Source organism: Mesocricetus auratus, unplaced genomic scaffold (assembly GCF_017639785.1).
Source record: "Mesocricetus auratus isolate SY011 unplaced genomic scaffold, BCM_Maur_2.0 Super-Scaffold_100010, whole genome shotgun sequence".
In the NCBI taxonomy this organism is placed as follows: domain Eukaryota; kingdom Metazoa; phylum Chordata; class Mammalia; order Rodentia; family Cricetidae; genus Mesocricetus; species Mesocricetus auratus.
The window spans coordinates 12,984,097-13,002,619 of NW_024429194.1; the positions used below are offsets into that span (position 1 = coordinate 12,984,097).

At 38.8% G+C, this 18,523-nt stretch overlaps 1 protein-coding gene across 3 annotated transcripts in view; it reads left to right on the forward strand.

Moving 5' to 3' along the window:
• Positions 1 to 4,395: 4,395 nt before the first annotated feature.
• The window catches only part of LOC101841100, a 117,545-nt gene continuing 103,417 nt past the window's right edge, over positions 4,396 to 18,523 (forward strand). The window contains exons 1-3 of one of the 3 annotated variants that reach the window (XM_021231253.2): positions 4,419 to 4,541; positions 12,319 to 12,459; positions 17,939 to 18,031. In XM_021231253.2, the coding sequence (XP_021086912.1) occupies positions 17,974 to 18,031 (58 nt within the window). In that variant the 5' untranslated portion in view covers positions 4,419 to 4,541; positions 12,319 to 12,459; positions 17,939 to 17,973. Of the gene's footprint in view, positions 4,542 to 12,318; positions 12,460 to 17,938; positions 18,032 to 18,523 lie in introns of all 3 variants that reach the window. The other 2 variants (XM_021231252.2, XM_021231254.2) reach the window with 2 other exon arrangements.

The window sequence follows — 18,523 nt, forward strand, 5'->3', positions numbered from 1 at the left end:
AGAGAGTAGGACATGGAGGAACAGGAAGGTTGAGTGACGGGGTAGAATAGGGGGAAGAGAGAATCATAGGTTAGAATACAGATCAGGCACCAGTGTGACCCCTAGTGATCTAAAGGGATGACATCAATTGGCAAGCTAAGTAATAGTGGAGAGACCACCTCGAATGCCCATTCCTGATAATGAACTTGATGTCTATAACCATCCTGGAGCCTTCATCCAGTGACTGATGGAAGCAGAGGCAAACACCCACCGTTAAACACTGAACTGAACCCAAAGACCCAGTGACAGAGAGAGGAGTTATGAGCAAATTGGCAAAGAATGGGCTGGCAAAACCAGCAGAGACAGCTGATCTGAACAGGGGAGAACTCTTGGACCCCAGACCGACAGCTGGGAGGCCAGCATGGGACTGATCCAGACCCCCGAATGTGAGAGTCAGTGAGGAGGCCTGGGCAACCTATGGGGCCCTGGGCAATGGACCAGTGTTTATCCCTGGAATACAAACAGACATCGTGTGTCCATAGCACAAAGAGGGATGCTGTCTCGGCCTGGACTCTTAGGGAAGTGCCTGGACCCTGCCCTGAGTGAAATGACAGACTCTAGATATCCCCTATGTGGAAGGAATTGGCAATAGAGTGGGAGGCTGGGAGGGGATTGTGGGGGGGGGGGTGGGAGGAGGGAAGGGAGAGGAAACTGGGATTGACATGTAAAAAAATAAAGAAAAAAAAAGAAATAATACAAAAAAAAGAGAAACAATGCAGCGGTGAGACCGTGAGATACAAGGAAGAAGTATAAGCTTCAATGCAGCAAGGGCATATGAGAGCTGGGCTGTGGAGGAGGCAGAGGCTCTATGTAATGTTAGCAAAAAGTTGTTGAGTAGACAGGAACTGCAGAAAGTAATCATGAACATAAATACCAGAGCAACCTTCCCTCTTCTATACCATCCGTTGTATTCTTTCTTCTCCAAATACTAGGGTAGAAGTCAAAACGGCTTCAAAAATAAACATTGATTTGTTTTCTGTTTTGAAGTCTTTTTATGGTTTCATACATGTATGTATATAATAAATTTTAGCCGTTTTCTGTCCCCATTCCTCTCTTCCACCATCCCCATCTGTAACAAATCCTCCTCCTCTTTTCATATTCTATTTTGTGTGGTACCGATGAGTGTAATTAGAGTGACTCTGATGATCTCGAGGGAGAGGGTTTTACTGGAGTGTGGGCGCCATATCGGTGACTTCAGCACTGAAGAAAATGACACCCCCTGCCCCTACCCACCAACTCCCACCCCCAGCTAACATCAACTGTCTCAAGTCCCTCCAGGAGAGGTGAAGCCTCCTGGCCAACTCCACATCTATGCTGCAATGTTGACTAACTTTATACAGACTCTTGTCATATATAGCAGATTTTCATGTAATTCTTTGTTGTTATTTAAATACGAATGGTCAAAGACAACATGGGAAAATGTGTAATCAGCGACCTGAATTCCTGACTGGAAAGCATTTATTTTCAGCTGTAGAATAAGCATCTAGGGCTGGAGGGATAACTCAGCCATTAAAATGCTAGGCTCACAACAAAACCGTAAGAATACGCATGCAGACATGTTAACTGGGCCAGCATGTAGGCTGCCTGTTCTATTCATGCACACAACCGAAAGAACACACAGCTATTCGTTGATAGGAGTAGCATTGTGGGCTTTTTTTGTTGTTGTTCCTTCCAGACTGTATTTCACATTTTTATTGCTCAGAAACCCTGAAGCAACAATCAATGGGTATGTCTCCCTTTTACAAGTCTCCTGATAGTACTGCTCTCCAGAATGATGGGGGTGGCTAAGAAATTTTTTAAAATTTAAGTTAAAGAAAATAAACCTATCTGCTAATAAAAATGTGGAGTATTTTTTTCCTTTTAAGTAGAAGCCTGATAGAAAAACTGCAGCTGAAGGAACAAAAATCTGTCCTGCCTTTCCCTGGTGGCTCAAGAGAGCTATACATGTCCAACTTACTGTCTCAGTCCTGACGGATTAACTTTCTTCTAAGCACTTAGCCTGTGAAGTGGCTTCAATTTCAGGATGACTTTCCAGCCAGGAGTAGAAATTGAAAATAGTGCTCTCACCTGTATTAGAGAAGACAATGGACAGCTGATGGAAGGCGGTAGTTTTTGTTGTTGTTGTTGTTTGGGTTTTTTTTTTAACCTGTCCATTTCACTCTAGCCTGAAATTGTAATCTGTGGGAGCAGTGTGCTGTCCAGCAGACTTAGCAATGCTCCTTATAAATATTTATTTACTCATATAGCAGAGAGCTGAAGTCATCTCTGTAGGTGGAGACAATGGCTGATTTAAATGCTGCAGTTTCTTAGTTGGGTTCCCTTGTGTTTGTAGAACAGGTTTGAAGATTCTAGTTAGTGGTGCCAGTTATTTTGCCTGTTTGTTTTGGTGGCTATCTTTGTGTTTGAAAATTGGGAACATAATTTTAAAGAGATGCCCCAAAGACATATGCAAATTGAAACCCCAGGGGCTTGGTTGATCCCGACCACTGTCATCCCCTCTGCATCATGGGTAAGGGCTCCCCTGTAACTGTAACCATAATTGTGAAGTCAATAGGAGTCCAGTGTGCTGTGCAGTGTTGAGAAAATACATATCTGGAAACCTCAAAAGTTAGCATAGCCGTAGTGGTATATAATAATCACTTCCAATGAGACCCTTAATTTGTTTTGTACATATTACCAGGCTTGCCATACTAATCTCTCAAGCTCCTAGCCACCTCATCTATCATTAGTATTCTGCATTTTGATATTTAGAAATTGTGCATTCTTCACATTCTTCTAGGCTTTATAGGTTATTTTCACCTTCCTTCCATGATGCTTCTCAATGCTATATTATGGGTCTTAAATCAGTTACCTTTCTCATTGTTATGACCAAAACACCCGGTTAGAAGCAACATAAGGGAGGAAAGACGTATCTTGTCTTATAACTCGAGGCTACCATCCATCATAGCAGAGGAAAGGAAGCAGGAAGAGAGGCACAGCCGGAAAACTTCATGCTCTTTTCCTAGTGACATACTTCCCCTAGCAAAGCTCTCCCTCTAATGGTCCATGTACTTCCCAACTAACACCTTCATGCGGGTACCAAGCATTTAGACACATCTGTAGGTATCATCTCACATTAAACAACAGCAGGTCCCTATTTACAGGCTACTTAGTAGCAACTAAGGACACAACTCTCTGGTTACCTATTCTCATAGTAAGACTTACAAGGGATATTTTGTAATCAATGCTATAGTGGATTTATCTTTAAATAACTAGTTATGGTGATTACTTGTCAGCCAGACAGGATCTAGAATCACCTACAAGACAAACAAGTCCTCTGTGGAAGTACAAAGCCCCATCCTAAACAAGGGGAACGCCATTCGATGGGCTGAAATTCCAGACTAAGGAGGAGGAGGCAAATGGAGTGGCACCATTGGTGGCTCTGCCTCCAAGCTGTGAGTGCAAAGTGACAAGAGGTCTCAGACTCCTACAGCCACACCTTCCCTACAATGATGAACTGACACAAAAGAAAACATACCCTTCCTAACGCTGCTTTTGTCAAGTACGGTGTCACAGAAGTGGGAAAAACAACAAATGCATAACTGCCAAGAACACAAGGCCACGGGGGCCTATTGAAACTTTAGCATGTGACATTGTCATGGATATCCAGTAATGAAGCAGTAAAAATACAGCTGACCCTGGACTTCCAGGGAACCCGAAGCAAATTGGCACGTAACCTATTAAATACGCATTTCTGACAGAATGTTACTTCTTGAGTTTTGTGTAAACATGCCCTTGAGGTCCTAAACAAGCAGCTTTGTTTTTGCCTCTGCATTTGCCTGTGTGAACTATATGTCCCGTGTGTGCAGGTCTGCATTGGTGATCTCACCCGCCTATGTTCATCCTACTCTCCTGTGCCTGCCTGTATGTCTATTGGCATCCAGGGTAGCCTAACCTCAGCACGTAAAGTGTATTCCTGCATCTTCTTCCTTGGCTTTGGAGCTTGGAGTTCACAACTACCTTACAAAACACTTGTCAATACTATCCCAAATTCAACAATGGTCTAAACAGAGGATGCCATTCCTAAAGACAGGTTGCTTATAAACAGATGAACCAGAGCTTGAGGCCAAGTAGTCTACTCTAAATTTAGTTACTTAGTCAGTTGGGTAGTGTTGTGAAATAATTAGTTTAAGATGTGTTACATTCATTGATGCTGCAGAATATTTGCTTAATGATGCAAAGGTGTTGCATTCTTTCATGTTGCATTTGTGTAACTCTGTAAAGCTGTGTCTCTTTGCTGCTTAAAACACCTGATTGGTCTGATAAAGAACTGAATGGACAACAGCTACGCAAGAGAGGGATAGGCGGGGCTGCCATGCAGAGAGAATAAATAAGAGGAGAAATTTAGGCTCCAGAGAAGAAGGAGGAATGAGAAAAGGAGAAAGAGAGGAGGACACCAGGGGACAGCCATGCGGCCACACATCCAGCCATGGAGCAAGGAGCACAGGAAGATATAAATAAAGGTAAAAAGCCCAGAGGCAAGAGGTAGTTAAAGAGAAATGGGATAATTTAAGTTAGAAAAGCAGTCTAGAAACAAGCCAAGCTAAGACCCGGCATACATAAATAAGAACAAGTCTCCACGAATTTATTTGGAAGGTGGGCTGCAGGCTTCCTAAGAGTTAAGAAAAACCCTATGGGTTCTGCAGGTTAGTTAGTTATAGTTAGTTAGTTAGTGCTTAGCAGAGCTATCTCAAAGAGAAGAAAATATCTTTTTTCTTGATAAAGCATTTTATTGAACAAGTAATAGAAGGAAGCTTCCTTAACAAGGTAAATTATATCATACAATAAATCCCCAATGAAATACCACTCTTGGCTGTGAAAAGTCAGGGGTATATTATATAAAACCTGGAAAAAAACAATACTTCTATCTAATGTTAACTCAGCGGGTATAATCATCAAATGAGAAAATAGAAACCCATAAATATCACAAGAGAACTCACATTTTCTATACATCGAGATTATTTATATAAAATATTAATTAATCTACACATGTTACAAAGCAATAAGGAATGAGCACGGTTGGAAATAGACCATACTAATGAATGAATTGTGCTGGGGCAATTGAGTATTCATATGAAAAAGTATAAAACGTCACACAATGCAGAAATATGAATTACAGGATGAGCTAAATATCTTATTGATTAAAAAGTAATAGTAAAACTTTTGAAAGAAAACATAGAAAGTTAATTTATTAAATCACATGCAGCACATACATATTAATATTTCCCGAATCACATACCATAAAAAGAAATATTGGTTGATTCTTCCAAACACTTAAAGAGAAGTATTTTCACACTCATTTCCTTGGTGTCTCTAAAGCATGGGTCCCTTGTGGGGGTTCGGTCTTCTGTTATTCTCTGTGTTTCCCCTGGTTCTTTACTATTTCTTTGTTTTCCAAACTTGTCTTCAGCATCAGACGCACCAACTTGGGTGCCACAGAGCCAGCCTCCCAATGCTGTGCCTTTATGGTACCATTTCTCCCTGGCAGGTTCCCATTTCTGTATCCCTTTGGGAGCAGCATTTCCCAACATGGGAGTTTAGACACCTTGGCCTCTCCTTACTGAAATCCCTCACAACACTGCCCCCATTTCATCCTTAATGCTTCAGTCTCAACATCTATCTCTCCTACTCAAACATGTTTTCTTCCTCCTCCCCCTCCTCCACACTTCCTGCCTCTTCTCTCTCTCCCCTGCCCTCTACCTCTTCCTAAACCATAGTCTACTACTCCTGGAGAACTGGAGCATGGCATTGGTGCTTAGGTGAGAAATCTGAGGTTAAGAACGTCTGCCCTCAATGGTGTTTTACTAAAGAATAAACGCAGTACAGAGAACAGGCTGAGGCAGCCTTCATTAAAGTCTAAGTAAGTCATTCCACATGGAAAGTCAGATGGGCACAGCAGAGAGAACACAGAACCATGCGCCTCAGACCTTCACAGGTGCTACAGCTTCTGGAATGGCCCCTGTACTTGCCCGGGACAACAGACACCTTAGACACAAAAACTACATCCCACTCCCAGCCAATAGAGAAATAATTAACCACATTCCGTTACTGTTAGGTTTAACTTTGCCTTCAATTGAAGGCTGTGGGATGCAGCCCCATACTCAGGATGGTGCTTGACTGGGCTGATTAACCACAGATATTACCTGAGTTCATCATTTAGCTTTCTTTAGCTTTGGACCACAAAGGAACAGCTCCTTTGTCTGTTATCACCAGCTTCGCCTTCAGTTTTAGGGCCAGTCTAGGACTCTAAGGCTTCTCTTCTGGTTCATCTTTTTAGCATGACAAACAGTTTGAGGGTTGTCGAAGTGCTGAGGCTTCCAAGTTTTAAGAGGCCTCTGAGAAATCTGTCTCCTCTTCCAATCCCCTTCCTCCTCCCCTTCTGTAACATTAGAGTACAAATAGCAATCATGTTTTTTGTTCATTTGAAATCCTAAACTACACTACACCTTTCGTGGAATTTCAAAAATTCTGAATCATGGGATGTGGAAATGGGACTTCAGTTCCAGCCTTCCGGTTCAAAATATCAATCAGCTCTAACCATTATGCAATATGCTGCTTCCATCTCTGACAGCAGCACAAATAGATGCCAATCTCTTATTAATTAACCCAACTCATATAAACAGTGAATTAGATCATTTTCATTTCCATGTTGATTTAGGTTTCTTTGTATGCACCAAGGGCATGTTTCTCACACACCTCTGTCAAAATTCTAAGCCGTAAATCCCCACAATGCATCATGGTACACTAAAGGTGTGTTTAAAAATAAGCTATTAGGAACAATTAAGACAGATAATAATAGAATGATTAAGGGATGGTAAACTATTCCTGACACTGCATAAGATTAAATATGCTAATCAGATTTGGGACCTGGAAACCCCAGATAAAACCAAAATAGAACAAGACTAGCCACTCAAATCCTATGGCATCTCCTTGCTTTTCATACTTCACACTTGAATTTTATCAATGTTTCTCTCAGAGGTGAGCAATTTGTGAAGGCTTTGCCCAGGTAAGCTGATTATATGTATGTGTATATTTCAGAATTGAAATAGTGTCTATTTTAATACTTGCTGGTCTGATCTGAAATGGTTGTTTGACAAAGGATAATAGCCAGGGGAAATGACTTGAATGTTGTATATGAAGACAATTTTGACAATGTTTCCTTCCAATGACAAACTACCCAACAGGGTTTGTAACTTACTCTGTGAACAAATAAGATGGAGACAAGCAGAACAGTAACCTAAACAATGTATTTAGGCCACTGATATTGATGCTAAGAAAGGCATCACATGTTCATCTGAAGAGGCATTACCCATACCCTAATCTGGTTATTCCAAATAAATTGTGCATTGGGAAAGCAAGGAGAATGTAAATGACACACAAAGCTTCCAAGCGTAATTGAAATTCACTCTCAATGCAGAAAGGTCAGTTTCATTTCTAAGCTACAGACCTTGTTTTGAATTCCTATACTCATCCTTATTTCTGTTGCAAAATTAAAGTCACTAATGAGAATCAAAATGATTTCCTCTATGTTCATAGAATGTTTCTTCATTTTATAGTTAATGCTTCTTGGGTGTTCATCTGTGCCTTATGTTAATTATTTAAAAAATGAACCTTAGCTGAAGGAAGAAAAGGGTGAGGATAAAACATTTTAAATACCAATCTCAATTGCTATATGATTTAGGTTGGTTTTATATCAGAATATTCTGGTCATGGTGTGTGGGGTAAATAATATCTAACCAGACTTTATTAAAATATGTTGCTGACAGATGATCTCATGTGCCCCTAGAGTTTATGACAATATACATTTAATCTGAAAGGTTTATTTCATCTAGCAGGATTTAGAAAGTCATTTTCCTCATTAATAATGTAACTATTAAGCCAGGCAATGGTGGCACATGCCTTTAATGCCAAAACATGGCAGAGGCAGGCATAATACTGTGTGTTCAAGGACAACCTGATCTTTGGAGTGAATTCCAGGACAGCCAGAGTTAAATAGAGAAGCCCTATCTCAAAAAACAAAAAAAGACTTTAACTGTTAGATAGTTTTTAATCTCCATTTCCTCTCTGACAATTTCATCCTCATTTCTCCTAGTATAAGTTTATAATACACAATAAGTATGTTAGACCCTTTATTTGAAAATAAAGCTAAAAATCAATCTGTACCATCTGCCCTGATTTTTCCTTCTTGCAAGCAGTTGACCTTTATATTAATTTTAATATAAAACCTTTTAACTATTCAAGTGGGGTTTTAGTAACCTGTGAAAGAACTTCCAATTAGGGTGTTCATAAAATAGTTTTGTTTCCTTTCTCTTCTGGGGAAAAGTTGTTCAATTACTTAGTTTGCAAATTTCTTTAAAATTACACAACTTTGGTGTATGGGCTTCTAAACTCTTTCATGAAATATGTTTCTTTCGTGGTCTGGTTCTTGATTATTTTTGCAAGGTGCTGAATAAAAGTTCTGAATGTGATCTGTATTATGAAAGGCTAGCATGTTGTAAAATGTGCACTGATGTTCATATGAGAATGGCCAGACTTCAGTGATTCTGAGATAAAATGTAAGCACTGATTATTTGCCTAACATAAATATAGTCCTGAGGTAACAAATTAACCTGGCAAATTAATCCTAAACAACTTTTCATTTTCCTTCGCCATTGGCTAGATTGCAATTTGCAAACTCCATTATTTTAGTGTGTGTGTATGTGTGTATGTGTGTGTGTGTGTGTGTGACACACATGTGCACAGGTGCACACACCCCATAGCAATATCTGGAGGTCAGAAAACAACATTGAGAAGTCATTTCTCTTATTCTTCCATGTGCGTTCAGCAACTCAAACTTAGGGCATCAGGCTTGGCAGAAGCAAGCCCCTTTACACACTGAGCCTTCTTGCTGGTCCAATTTGCAAACACAAAAAGGTATGCAGAAAATACCAAGTGTATAACTTTTTAAAAGCATCTTCTTCTTGCTATTAAAAATGTATTAGTGTGGGTTATGCTGCAGAAATTTATTAATAGATAAAATGTACACAGAAAATATTTTAAGTGGTAATTCTAAACTTATCAGTAATTTTTCTATTAAATCTTTTAGTTCAAGCCTCTTTGGGCACTTTTATCTTCTTTACCTTAGTATTCTTATCAAATGTATTCTGGTGTAGGAAATAATTTCAATGTACCGAACATTAAAATTATGAACAAACAATGAGGTATGATATTGCACACAATACTTTAATATTGTTTAAAATATTTGGCTCAATAAGTAGCAGGCAGTATTATTGCCATTACAGCATTTTAAACAACAGCTCATCATGCTCATCAAAAAGATTTGACGATGTAAAATTAAGTCGCAGACACTTCCTAACCTCCAATAAGCAAAGCAGGGCTGTGAAGAGACTGGTGTTTACTAATAGTAGGGGAGATTTTTATTTCTGTCTAGAATTGATCATTGTGGTTATAGATCGGTGTTCCTGGAGCCTCAGGCAGGGAAAAGAGAAAGAAAGAAAGATGCTGCAGGGTTTTGCACTGAGCAATCCAGAGGCTTCCACCGTGTTGAAATCCCCCATGTACTCACCAGCAATTTCAGCTCACGCAGGCAGTTAGGTTCGAGGCACAGGAACCCCTTGACTCTGTGAAGCTGAATGTCAACACAATGTCACAAGACATGCAAGCAATCAAAAAGCCAACATGACTTGTCTTCTTACTCCAGCAGCCCTGGCCTGCTAATTTGACTTGCTAGATTTCTGTCACAAGTCATGGTTAGCAGGAGGTGAAAGGATATTGGGGAGGTAACACCTGAGATGAGAACACAGTTTGGGTACAGCCTGTGAACATCCCCAGGACTGAGGGGGGAATTTAATTATCTGTCACCAAGTCTTCTTCCTAGAAACTTGTTGATACAGGAAGAAATAAGAATCTGCTGTTACACCAAAACAACACTGGGAAACACATAAGCTTTAGAGTACAAGGATAGACGGAGGGGACACAGCGTGGAAGGAAGCCAATCTGAATCCGTAGCAAGTTTCCTCAGGGCTTCCACACCCTGACTTCTTAACGTTGCCAAGATTCCCAGGATAAAGCTCCATTCACCCTGTCCAATTTTATCTTGTTGCTTGTTTTTTTTTTTTAATCTAACAACTTATATTGATTCTTTGGTAATTTCACAACGTACATCTCAAGTCCACTCATTTCCCAGTAGTTCCATGTCTGTTCTTCACCCCTGTAGTAGCCTCCCCAACAAAAGAAAAACAAAAAAACAAACAAGAACCCTGCTCCTCCATCTTACTGGCCTCTCCATCACACACTCATTTGCCTTAGAGGCCTTGGAAGCTGCAGGGTGTCGAGCGGTCTACCCAAGCGGCTTTACTTGTAAACATTTATTGCAATGAGTTATTGGTCTGGTTCAAAGCCTCCAGCTTCAGCTACACCACCAAAACTCCTCTCAGATACCCTGCTTTGGCCTGGGTCACGGTGGTCCTGTGGCTATGTTCTGTATGACTAGCCCCTTCACATACTACAGCCAGTCATAAGACAGTTAGATGTTGGGTGGGTCAACTCAAAAGCACTTGGTATGTGTGCAGCAGAAGAGTATATAGGTATTACAAATGCATATGCGTAGATCCTAAATATTGAAGATAAGGCTATAAATCTATATACTTATTATGTTACTCAGCAAAGACACATTCAAATTGGATAATTCTATGCTACACAGAAAAGTCCTTGAAATTTGCATTGTATTTCCATCCTAGCCCCTAGCTCAATATGGCAAATTTGATAGTTGTCTCTATTATAAGCATACTAGGTTTTCTGGATTCTAATTTGATGTTTTTCACTGGAATCCTCCTATAGGAAAGTGAGAGGGAAGGCAATAGTCTGATGCAAGAGAAGACCTACTGTGTTTAGCAGAACAAAGCAGAGAAAATCTTTAAAACACCTTAAGGAGAAGCATCCCTGGCTTTTAGAGTCTAACATGGTGAAGAGGGAAGTGAAGCTACCCAGTGCCTCCTTTCATCTGATAAGAAATGAGGGGATAGATGTTATCCTCAAATACATCATAGACACAAAAACTGTAAAGGATTCTTACCTTAGTTTATGCTTTTCTTCCTGGTCTCACCTAATGTATCAACCTTACTACATATGAGATTTATCTTTCTTTGGTTTACTAGTATAATTCTGTCTCCCAATGTCTTAAAACACCAATAATAACGAATAATAGCAAATTACACTAGGCAGTACTCTTTCCTATCTGTATTTAATTCCTCTAGACATTAAAGTTTGATATGTATGGGGTATACCTTTCTACTCTTCAAGATTTAGCTTCATTCTCTTCATTATTTTCAGTCTGCTATGTGTCAAAAAGTATGATGGCTGTCCTACACTTATGCTTGTGTTTAGACTCTTTTATTTCAAACTCTCAGAACTCAAGACCCTAAGAGATTCATCCCAGTGAACACCAGAGGCCTCATTACAGGAGTGACCTAAACACTCTTCATGTGCCTCAGAAACTTATCCATAAAATTCTTGGAGGAAGGGAAAATTGGTTTTACTGGATATGAAATTTGGTTGTTTCTACTTCAACTAAATGTGTTCCAGTTTGTTATGTGTGCATAAAAATGTGTATAAAGAATATAAATATATTCACCCTTCCACAGGGGCAAGGGAACAAAGGTGTAAAGAATGACTTTGAAAAAGTACTGAGGGTTCCTCAAGCAATGTTCACTAAGGATGCCTAATTCTAAGACACTAGCAAGCTATTCAGCAAGAACTACCCTCACATCCCATATCCGGAAGCTTTAGTCCCTATCACTGTATGCCTATTGAGCAATACATGGAGAACAAGACAGTAAGCAGCCCTTCTGTAAAGTAATGTGTTACTGAAATACTGAAATAGCTCTTTTCCTATAAATTATTCTTATCCTTTACTTCTGTATTTCTATAAATTAAGGACAAAAGACTACAGTCTTAGCTGTCATGCTACCCAAAGTCAATACTGATGTTCAAGGGCAGGATTTCATGCTTTGAGCATCCTTTCAAAATAAATGTGAATCCTATACTGTTCTTCTAATATTTTAAACTTGGACTTTTCAGAATTTGTTTTACCTGTATAGGCTAGTAAAAAAATAAGTTTCCTGAAAAAGTAGGCAAGTCAGTAAAGTGCTCTTCATAAAAGCACAACCACCTTACCTTGGATCCCCGAAAGCCACAGAAAACATAGGAGTGAGTGTCAGACAGTTTGTGTCTTTATTCCAGCACTGGAGAAATGGAGTTGGGGATTCTTGGAGCCCTTTGGCCTTCTTGTGTAGCAGATGGATGAGCTCCAGATTCCTCAAGATACTTCCAGCCTACCCAAGTTGATGAAGCTCCAGGTTATAAAGATGAAGCGTGTCTTAGGTAGGGTTCCTATTGCTATCATCTGTAGTGGCATCTTGCCTTGCCAGTGAACTTGTAGTGGTGGCCACACCCTTTGGGCATGGTTTCCAGTTCAGATGTGAACCAGTATAAGGTAGAGGAGGAGCTGACTCGTGTTCTCTTGGGTTGGGTAGAACATTGAAAGGGCAGAGACTGAATCTTCTGGTGCTGGAAGAGCATAGTGGTTATGTACTCTTATCTATGTAAGTGCTTCCTTAATAAATACCTAATTATCATTTATCTTGGATCTGGTGGCCTCATTTAAACCCCACCTTCAGTGATGGAACATTGTGGTCACATGCAAGTTGGGAAGAAAGGGGTTTATGTTTCTCTTTCAGATTGTAGTTCATCATCTGAGGCTCTTAGGGGCAGGACCCTGGACTTAGGAACTTAAGCAGAAGCTGTGGAGAAGGACTGCTTACTGTCTTGTTCTCCATGTAATGCACAATCTGCTTTCTTAAAGCACCCAGGACCACTAGCCCAGAAGTGGCACCACCTACAAAGAACTGTACCCTCCAACATCAATCATCAATCAAGAAATTACACCACAAGCTTGCCCATAGTCCTTTGGTAGAAATATTTTCCAGTTGAGATTCCCTCCTCTGAAATGACTCAAGCTTGTGTAAAGTCAATATAAGACTAGAAAGCATAGACAGCAATTGAGGAAGACATGTAACATCTACCACTGGCCTCTACATGTGTGTGTATGTACATGCACACACACAGAGAGAGAAACACAAGCACTTACAGTCTCTCTGATACAAACTTTGTGCTAAGATATGGAAAATAATATAAAGAAAACATGGGTTTCTTACAGGTTTTATAAAAAAAACTATAACTAGTGTGCTTCACAAAGGGGACTGGATGATATCCTCCCTTGGAATTTGAGCATTTAACAAAGGAATTTTAATAGTGAAAGTTATCTACCTTTGTGAATTTTTCTCCTTTTATTGGTAATATAATATGTTTCAATGTTTCAAGGAAATGATTCCAATAGAAGAATCTTAAGTAATTTGTCAGGACTGTTAAACCAGTAAAAAATTTAAGAATACCTTGCTGTTTCTGAGCATAATGATACCATGTCTCAGTTAGTTCTACAGTAGAAACACAGTGCTAGCATTTCCAATTTACACTCTTCTTTACTGTACTGTGATTTAGCACAATGAGACCAAATCCACTGGGAAAGAGCTCATAAAGTACAACACACCAGATCTGACAGGGCTCAGCTTCTGCAACAGCAGTCATCACAACTTTTCAGAGCTCTACTGCTGATTCTTGCAACACAACAAATAAATATTCCTGAAAAATACAAACTTGGGAAATATGTAACAGAACGGATTCCTCAATATATATCCTGAGGCCTAGTAGTGATGCACTGTATCTGTGGATAGAACTAAATCCTGGGTATCCATATAAAAAATAAAGTGCTTAAAAGTTTTTAAATATGAAATGGGAGGTCCTTAAAGATCATTAATCAAGGAAGTGGTGTGATTTATGTTTTGTTTTAAAAGAAAGTCTGGCTTCTTTGTAAATCATAAAAGGATATGAATTTAGAAGAAAAGCATTTAAAAAGCTGCTGCAATAATCCAGATTTTAAACATTTGTTTATGTATAGTACATGTGCTGTGTGTGCACTTGGAAACAGAATAAGACAAGCTTGCTGGTGAGTTGGAAGAGCAGGTTAAGGAGAAGGTCTAAGACAATGCTCAGAAGCATGATTGTAACTGAGTAGATGGAGATTCTGCTGATGGAGACTAGACAGCATCACAGGAGAAAAGTGAGAAATCAGGGGTCATCAAAGACTCAGGTGGGGACATTAGACTGAGTTAAATTCCAGCTTAATTTTCAGGAGGATGCATCTACCTAACTGTTGTGTCTCACTTCTCACCACATGGAATTAAGAAATTTAGGAGTGAAGTTTCGAAGTTTACATTTAGAAAAATGATGTTAAAGACGGAGAACAAAAAAATTCTCAGGAAGAGAGTTGATGAGGACATAAAGGGAATGTCAGAGATTAGACTGGGCAAAGGATGAACAGCCAAATTCAAAGAGGAGCACATGGACCGTCACAGTGTCAGGATGCAGTGGTTCCATGGAACTGAAATTCCAAAGGAACAGATGCACCAGCAATGAAGTGCTTCTTTTCTGTATAAAATGACAGTCAGCGTATGGGCACACTGAGAACCAAGAAGTGACTGAACCTCAGCAATCTGGATGTCAGTTGTGACCAGGACTCCTGTCAGTGAAGTCCAGGGTGATAATAGGCTGCTTGATGGGAACTTGAGAAAAAGACAAAAGGTGAAGAGTGTTGAGTCAGAAAATAGCCAAATGGTTCAATATGTGTTGTTGTCTAGGTAGGTGACAGCTGATAGAGAAAGTCAAGCTAAAGACAGAAATTGACACTGAGGCAAAGGAGATAATTGCAAAGGAAATGGTTTCGGCAATACTTACATCATCAAGAAATGCTTACATTATCCACAAAATAAAAAGTTTGATAGTATGTGGCACAAATTCAAATAAATATGTCCTGTTGGTTTGAAAGCAAAGAGACTTGCAGTCAACTTGGTTTTAAAAGCATAAAGTGGCAAGTTCATTCTCCCATGTGTAGGAAAGAGGGTGTTGGGAGGCTGAAAAAGAAAGCAAAATTCTGACTTAAGAAATATGAAATAATAAAAATGTTTTCAATATTTTATAGAGAACCTTTGGGATGACTATAGAATCTCCATATGAAATTAAAATTTAAAAATCTAAACTATGTATGAGGATTTTATTCTGATTTTTTTCTGATAACAACAACTCTACATCTTTTTGAAAAAGGACAATTCTTTAATGTTGTAAAAAACATCATTCCTCTGCATTCATTATTTTCTTTGAGGACTCCAAGATAGGTTTGTTAGGATTCTTTCTTTTACTAAAGGAAGTTGAGAGAATAGAGAAAGCATTCCAATGATTGAAAGTCTGGAAGAAGAGGTCACATGGGACAAGACTTTAGAAACAGGAGTCAGGGATAGATACTAAGGGACAGTTATCTCCTCCAACCCCTCAGTTTTATTAAGGTTCAATAAACAATGTGGTTGAGGCATTCTGTGCCAAACAGACAAATAGAGACTCACTTTGCTTCCAATACTGTAGGATCAATTATTCCCTTCTGTAAATACGCTCATGTGACCTATACAAGCCAATTATTCCATTCTGGGCACTGCCATGCGCTAACTTTGTACATGTAGACTTTCTACTTGTAGAAGTAGAAAACAGGGAAGATACCTTGCAGAGAAAATTTTCATCAATTTTTGTTATAAAACTGGAACTTTATGAGCTACCAACAAATCAAATACATAATAAATGCATCCAGAAACAAGAAAGGGCACTATAGTAAAACATAATTAGGTACATGTTGGCACATACCATCAAATTCATTTATTTATCCCTATTTATGTGCTGAGCAGTATGCAAAATACTGGGCACACACTGAACAGTACATTAAAATTTCTATAACAAAGTTGTGCTACCTCACAGCTAAAACACAGCTATATAATTTTACCTTATGAGAAGAAGCAATCCATGACACCATGAATGTCTGCTCAAAGAGAAAGTTCACCTAATGCTTAGTAACCTGGGTATACATCCAGTTTGTCTCAGTCTCAGTTGCTCATCTGCAAATGACAGCCTTGAATGAGATGACCTTGCAGTCATTGTACAGTGCTAGTTACGAACCTAATTTATTAAATGTGCATATACAGTATGATCACATAAAGAATAGCTGCTGTCAAGTGACCAGAATGATTAATAGCTTTTTCCATTGTGTTTCTTCAAGACAACCACTTCATGAAGAATGCATTCCCATTTCTAGCTCAGAGGTAAAGAAAACAACTTCACAGGGAGAGTTAGAAGTGCTGAGTAGGCACCTGAGCCAAATGACAAACCCAGATCTGCCAAGTCTATATTCAAAGCGTTCTCCACTAAATATGGTGGGAATGCTACTTTTTCGGCTACCACTGTATAGAACCATAAAGAAATAATTTATAAACCACCCAAGTTCTTTTGAAGCATTTTCAAAGTTTGAAAAGCCCATATCCATATAAGACAATGATAATAAATTAAAGATGTTAAATTATCTGTGTGTAATCTGTACCAAATCAAAGTCCCACATTGTCTTTCTAAGGAGAAAACATCATTTATTACATCTGCTCTAAGCACTTATTCATGTTTATAGGAAGAAAGGATAGAAAGGACAGCTGAAAGTGCCAATGAATGCCAACTTTTCCAGAGAATAAAGGTATCCAGGAAGAAAAACATGCAGAAAAATATAATGCTGCTATACTTTTTGGAATATGGAGGATTTGGAATCAATAGATTCTACGATGTGAGAGATGAGGAGAAAAATGAATTGAGAGAAAGTTAAGTACATTTTTTTTACCGTAAGCCAACCCTGTTTAATTTGGAGAAATAAGCATCTTGGTCATTTGATCCATAGACAGAGCTTGCTCAAACCTGCACATAAACCTGCCCTGCTACTATTCATGCAGGCTGTTTTCCTTGGATTTTGCAGATTGCTTAATCATCGTCAAGCATAAAGGTAATGAAAATCAGATGTGGCTGTACACAAAGGCAGATGTCTACCCACAGCGCCACCTGACTAGTTAGGAGACTTACCTTCTCACAAATACATCTCTCCCAACATGCACTGTTTCTGAAGACATCATCATCAGGGTACACCCTTTGTTTTTCAACAGAGTTTAAGAAGCATGTATGTTAGGAAGAATCGCCAACTCTGCTAATGTATGTACCCAGTCTCATAGTATTTAAATGTGGTATGTAGGATTGATAGTGTAATGGAGGCAAAATATCTGCCTTAAATCACTTAATTCAATGAGGCTAAAAATCTAATGACTTTAAACATAGGTGAAAATTGCAAAAGTTATTATTTTATTAGTATAAGAAAAATGAAATAAAAAAATCAACTAAACAGTGACTGGAAAAGTGAATCATCATCTTGAAGAAGACCCAGGTTTGGTTCCCAGTACCCCACGGAAATTAATAACAGTCCATAACTCTAGTTTCAGGAGATCTGACAACCTTTGCTGCCTAAGCATATACTAGCCTTTTATGGGGAGCATATACATGAATGCAGGCAAACCCTTATACTAATAAAATAAAAATAAATAAATTAAACAATGTAGTCTTACAATTTGCATCCTAAGCACCTAAAAACCTGTGTGTGTACTTGTATTTGTATTTGTTATAAAAGTTTGAATTTTCACATAGTGTGCCTCATTGCAATAAATTTTTGAGATACAACTAAATAGGGAGAGAAAATATTATTCAGACAATAATGTATCGTCAAAACAGAATACTACGAGAAACTACAGAAAGTTAGAATGATGGCCAGTAAATAAATGGGTTAATTCATAATTTGATGAAATCTAAATTCTGACTGGAATTAATTTGGTACTTTCAAAAGGTAGAGATAAATGAAGAGATCTACATCTCCCAAAAATGAGAAGGAAAAGAAGAAAAGCCTATAGGAAATGGAAACTCTTGAATACTACAGTATGTAAGTCCAATTTGATTCCTTTGTGGAGGGTATGTACAAAATTAGCTACACCTAATATACTTTGTTCATTATCCCAGAGACCTTTGTAAAAAAGGAAGATACATATTAAGAAATACTATTAAATCATTTAAGGGTTTTGTCTTACTTAGGGTTGTATTGCTGTGAAGAGACAATGTGACCTTCAGCACCAATGTCTTCCATGCTCGACTCAAAACATCCTCCAGACAAAATTATGGTCTGGACTATCACAGTAATACCTTACTCCTGGTATCAACTTCTGTCTTAGTTAGGATTTCTATTGCTGTGAAGAAACAACATGACCATAGCAACTCATATAAAGGAAAACATTTAAATATGGCTAGCTTACAGTGTAGAGGATTAATCCATTATCATCATGGCAGGAAGTATGATGGCATGCAGGCAGACATGGTTCTGGGGAAGTACCTGAGAGTTCTACACTTTTGAGGAACCAGTGAGATGGTTAGATTTGTT